At 41.7% G+C, this 4847-nt stretch overlaps 1 protein-coding gene across 2 annotated transcripts; it reads right to left on the bottom strand.

Moving 5' to 3' along the window:
• Positions 1-484: 484 nt before the first annotated feature.
• On the bottom strand, positions 485-4408 carry LOC115581000 (uncharacterized). 2 transcript variants are annotated; one of them, XR_003983975.1, is made up of 5 exons: positions 4110-4393; positions 3026-3148; positions 2768-2868; positions 2344-2567; positions 485-1682 (listed from the first exon to the last, which is right to left on the bottom strand). XR_003983975.1 is itself a non-coding variant. In XM_030415770.1 (5 exons), the coding sequence occupies exons 2-5, from the start codon at positions 3126-3128 to the stop codon at positions 1655-1657; spliced, it is 450 nt and encodes a 149-aa protein (XP_030271630.1). In that variant the 5' UTR covers positions 3129-3148; positions 4110-4408; the 3' UTR covers positions 485-1654. The 2 variants fall into 2 exon arrangements, 1 of the variants encoding a protein (XP_030271630.1); XM_030415770.1 differs by having other exon boundaries at positions 2350-2567; positions 4110-4408.
• Between the last annotated feature and the right edge of the window lie 439 nt (positions 4409-4847).

The following is a 4847-nucleotide window of genomic DNA, read 5'->3' as shown; positions in this document are numbered from 1 at the left end:
TGGAGCAGAAACCTTAGGAAAGTGTGAGGGAAGATAGTTCAACTATATCTAACCTCATTAAAGGGGCATGATTAAGAATAGGCCTCCTGCTGCAATTCCTGGTACTCCCAGCAAGTGGGGGCTGCATGTAACCAGAGATGCTAATGGCTGCTAACTGTGTTCTGTTTATGGCTGTAGCTGCTGTAAGCTTGTTCGCTCATTTAGCTGTGCAGCTAGCCAGAGTGGCACAGGACCTTTGGACTGCTGTAAGAAAGAGGTTTTCTGGACCAGGGCTAGATGGTTAGCATGCTAACTTCAGTGGATATCTCTGCAACACAATACATATTTCTTTGACATAACGTCGAAATTATATTTCTTCACATTCTGTTGATAATTTTATATAATTTTTAAGTGTTTTTAACAAAAAATCTTCCATATTGCATCATAAATAACCACAAAACTGTTGTAAGTCTCTCACACAACTTGCAGAGGCACCAGGACACGATTCAGGATATACAGCGGTTTATTACAAAATGTGCTTGTATTTACAGTATGAAAATGGCACACAACAGGTATAAATACAAAACACAACTGAGTAATCGAATACATGAGTGATAGTCAAGGTCTGCATCAGGCTTGTATAGTTAGTCTTGATCAAGCTAGGTCAGCATTATTGGCAGCCAATCAATGTAGCGAATCATGAACACTGGACCGTTATGGTAGAGACTGATGTGGAGCTCTACTTCACCAATATCTTTAGGTCAAACTTGCTCAGGGGCATACAACAGTTATACAAGTGTGTTACAACAATACGATAAAACCCTCCCCCCAATTAATACCAACACATGAAAAGCATTTGAGGAACATTTTCACATCAAGAGGGAAACTCTACCGTCATGAAGATCAGTTTACTCTTCAAGCAGCAAAGCAGTTGAATAAAGCCGCCATTGCATACGTGTAGAAAGTAAATGTTCTCATTCTGTGGTCAAGTTAACAATTAGAAATACACATATATATATATATGTATACGTCCGCTTAGAACTTTCATATTCAAGCTTGCTGAGGGACATTAGTGTAGTCGGTACTTTGGTTAGGTTGAGGTAAAAAAGGTTTATGAAAAGTCATGGTATATGACGTGAGTTAAGTACTTAGTTAATTTATATACAAGTTAAAACAGAGAGGGAGGTTGGGAATGAGAGGGAGTGCACTGGAGAAATAATGCCCTTCACCTGACGTGTATACTCTTTTCATGTCTGCGACTTAAAACTGTAGTTTGCTATGCCATCGATATGACCTTCCAAAGACTGTTTTCAGACGGTTTCTGAAGAGAACTGTGCATGTGTCCTAGGAAAAAAAGGCGGGACTCCAAATCGCAGGCTAGTTAGCTCAGTTAGCCGTGCAACTAGTGGGCCAGACTGAGACTTCAGAGGACCAGGGGAGTGTTGGTATTTTTTCTCCTGCTTCAATGTTGACCATTCCCTTTTCATCTGTCATTTCCAAGTCACCCAAATGTAACTGCAAGAGTACCCATTTGATGAAGTTTAACAAGAAGACACTTAGCCACCCAAGAAAGAAAAATGTTCTAAATAAATTTACTTCTTGCTAAAGCCCAGAGTTGTAGCGAACTGTCAGGGTGCAGAGGAAGCATGGCAATCTCGAGTTCTGCGGTCAACGATTAAGCTGACTTGGATGGTGGTGGATGCCTGAGGGGAAAAAAACGACACAAAGAAGACAAGTCAGGATCAATAACTACAGGCAACATGTTCAGAACTAATTCAGGCAAAGTTCTTACAGACAGCTGAAGGCTGACTTTGGTCAATCCCTTCACCTTTCTTCTGACTCCACCAGTTGGTCAAAGTTTTCACTTATCCAGTAAAATATCTCAATGTCTCCAGGACGGATTGGTGGAGAATTTTGTCCAGACTTTCATGGTTCCCTGAAGATGAATCATATTGACCCCTCTTCTAGCACCAGCATGAGGTTTGCATGCGGTTTTGCGTTTGAGATGGTGGAGGAAGCTGAACAAAAATAATTTGTAATCTATGATTTACACCTAGGTGGTTCTATGCCTAATGTTGTTTTTTGTTCTTTATTTGATCACCATGCTGTATCTTTGTTATTGAGTTTGAGACAAGCAATATATAGTGCAAATTAAACAGTTTGGCTTGGCTGAATCTCTTTTTGTATTGTGGTGATCCATCGCAGCTACAAGGAAAATCGCACAGTCTCGAGCAACTATTCTTCACCTTGAGAAATATTAATTTAAATAACCACATTAAATAACTTCTATCTGAAGTTGCATCTGGTGTAGATGCAACATAAAACATTACAAAGTGCATAACAAATAAGAATAATGAAACGTACACTTACGGTCTTTGTTGTTTGACCACAATGCAGTCCTTACGGTTTTCAGACAGCTTGAATTTACTTTGTCTGCTTGAATTGATCCCTGGTGCAATGTACTGCGGGGGTTCAGCCACAGTTCGCAGGATGTAATATCCAGAGAGTCCACAATATTCCTTCACGAACCAGGAGCTATCAGGTATATTAGCTGAGCTGCCATCGACAGCATCAACAACCCTCTCCACCTGTGAACACACAAAACCCACATTTAGTGCACATACAATAATGTCAGTTTTTCACATTCATTTCCATTGTTTCTTTTCATTTGTTGTATGTTGCAGAAATTAGCTGTGGGCACAGATGGAGGGAAAGTACGTGGCCACGTGCGAGTGTGTGTGTGTGTGTGTGCTGTTAATGTATGTACTGTACATATGTTAATATTTACCCTCAGAGTGCCACCGTCCACCTTTGGGAGGTATATTTGATTTTCATACGAGAAATACAAAGCCATCTTGTTTTCTTGTTCGCATATATCCACAGTAAATTCTAGGGACAGAAACATGAAAACATATTTTTTACTTTGTGTCTGAGTCTATGAATTTACCCATATAAAAGGCTTGAAATGGCACAGTCAGGATGGAGTCTACTACACAGATCAAGGGGTTCATCAAATTTGTACAACAATTATTGTAGCTTAGCTTACCATTAGTGCTCTGTTGGGTCTCGACAGCACACATTTCCGGTACTCCACTGAACCTTCGGACCGTCAAATATTTCCCTCTATATATCAGAACAGCCGGGACCATGGTGTTGCTTCAGTGGCGTGCTGACATGAGGGGAAAAGAAAATCCTTTAATAAACCAGAATTACAATGTGCATTACACAGCACAGCACCTACAAGTCTTTGCCTGCCATTTACTTTCTCCTTTACTTTTCAACCATGTGATTAGCTTACTTCTCCTTCTTGTACTGTAGATTAGCTGCTAGTCACAAATTAGTTTAGTCAACCATCTTCAGCCCTGAAATCAAGTTACACATGAAAGTAACAAAACTACACTAAAAACAAACAAACAAAAAAAAGGTTGCAAGTAAAAGTACATCACTGAATGCAGAGAAACTTTAATTGGAGTGTTTTACCACTGTGTTGCTTTTGCTTAAAGGGGCACCGTGTAGTTTTGGGGAAAGGAAATTCTAATCAGATAACAAAGATCATGTTTATTATTACTTATTCCAGACTCTTAATTTTTTATTTTGTATGCCAAGACAAACTAAATAAACAAGCTCTTCCTGTTTTTATGACTGAATAAACTGAATAAACAAACTGTCAAGCTGTTTCCCTTTGTTAATATGTGGCAAACCCTGCCACCTTTCGAGCTTCAGACAGTGCTCTGAGAACAGCTTGTTTATTCAGTCATGGAAAAAAAAAAATCTTCTTCTAAACTAAATGGTGCCCCTGATAAGTAACGGGATCTAATATTCACCCCCCTCCTCGCTGTCTACATTCAGTTAAAGAAGAGCTTGTCTAAAGCTGCAGTGCAACACAGCTGGTTCACGTCCTGTAACACTGTTTATGTGTCCGACAGCTTCTTATCTGCCAACACACTGTCACACAAGGACATCATCTCAACGAGCATTTTATTACCACACACAGATACAGTCGAGTTACCACACACACCTACAGTCACCTCCATGCAGGCTACAGGTGAGCCCACGCCGTGTTGAGCCTCGGGAGGGAGACGCGATGCAAGATTCGTGCGCATGTTTGGAATAATGCAAGAGTCACTCACCGGCGGTGCCGAAGTCTTGAGGAGCTCTGAGTGAGGAGTGCTTTGTTGGAGGCGGCTGCAGGTGCGGGACAGCGCGGTTTGCTCTGCAGACCGCACACCGGAGGCTCTTATAGGCGCGCGGACCCGCTGGGTGACGCAAGACTGCTCCACGCGCCGTCGAGTCCGTGCCAGCACGTCGTGACGATAAGGGGATGGACCAACACCGAGCTGTCTTTTTCTCGGAATGAAATCCTGGTTAGTTGTTCAAGGTGTTTAAGGACAGCTGGGTCACGTAAGCGAGAAACGATGATGTTTTGGGTTTGTCGCAAACTGAGCTGAGTCAACTCCCCCCGCGCCAGAGTCTATGCTCGCCCTCCTTACTCTTGTATTCCTCTTTCACAGCTCATATCTCTCCTGGCTGCAGTAAACACCAGATTTACAGTATGAACGTGTCTGTGTGTGTCCTATGTAACAGGGCCGGATTAACACCGAATACTTACATTTTCAAAGCAGGCTCGTTACTCTAGTGTTGTTTCAGTTGAGGTGATTTATCAAAGTTAAAAAATAAAAATAACAATTTCAGCAAAGGAGTCTGGTGGCTAAGGAGAGAGCCTTGAGGGATAACAGCTGTGGTCTCCCCTCAATAAGTGCTGCGTGACAGCAAGGTAAAGCTGTGAAAACACTCAGAATATCGAGCACACTCATGACTTTCTGATTTCTGGTGCTGCTGCTGTCATCCACAGCAGTAGATTTACTTAT

This window comes from Sparus aurata, chromosome 5, assembly GCF_900880675.1.
Source record: "Sparus aurata chromosome 5, fSpaAur1.1, whole genome shotgun sequence".
In the NCBI taxonomy this organism is placed as follows: domain Eukaryota; kingdom Metazoa; phylum Chordata; class Actinopteri; order Spariformes; family Sparidae; genus Sparus; species Sparus aurata.
This window is presented reverse-complemented; position numbering and strand designations above follow the sequence as displayed.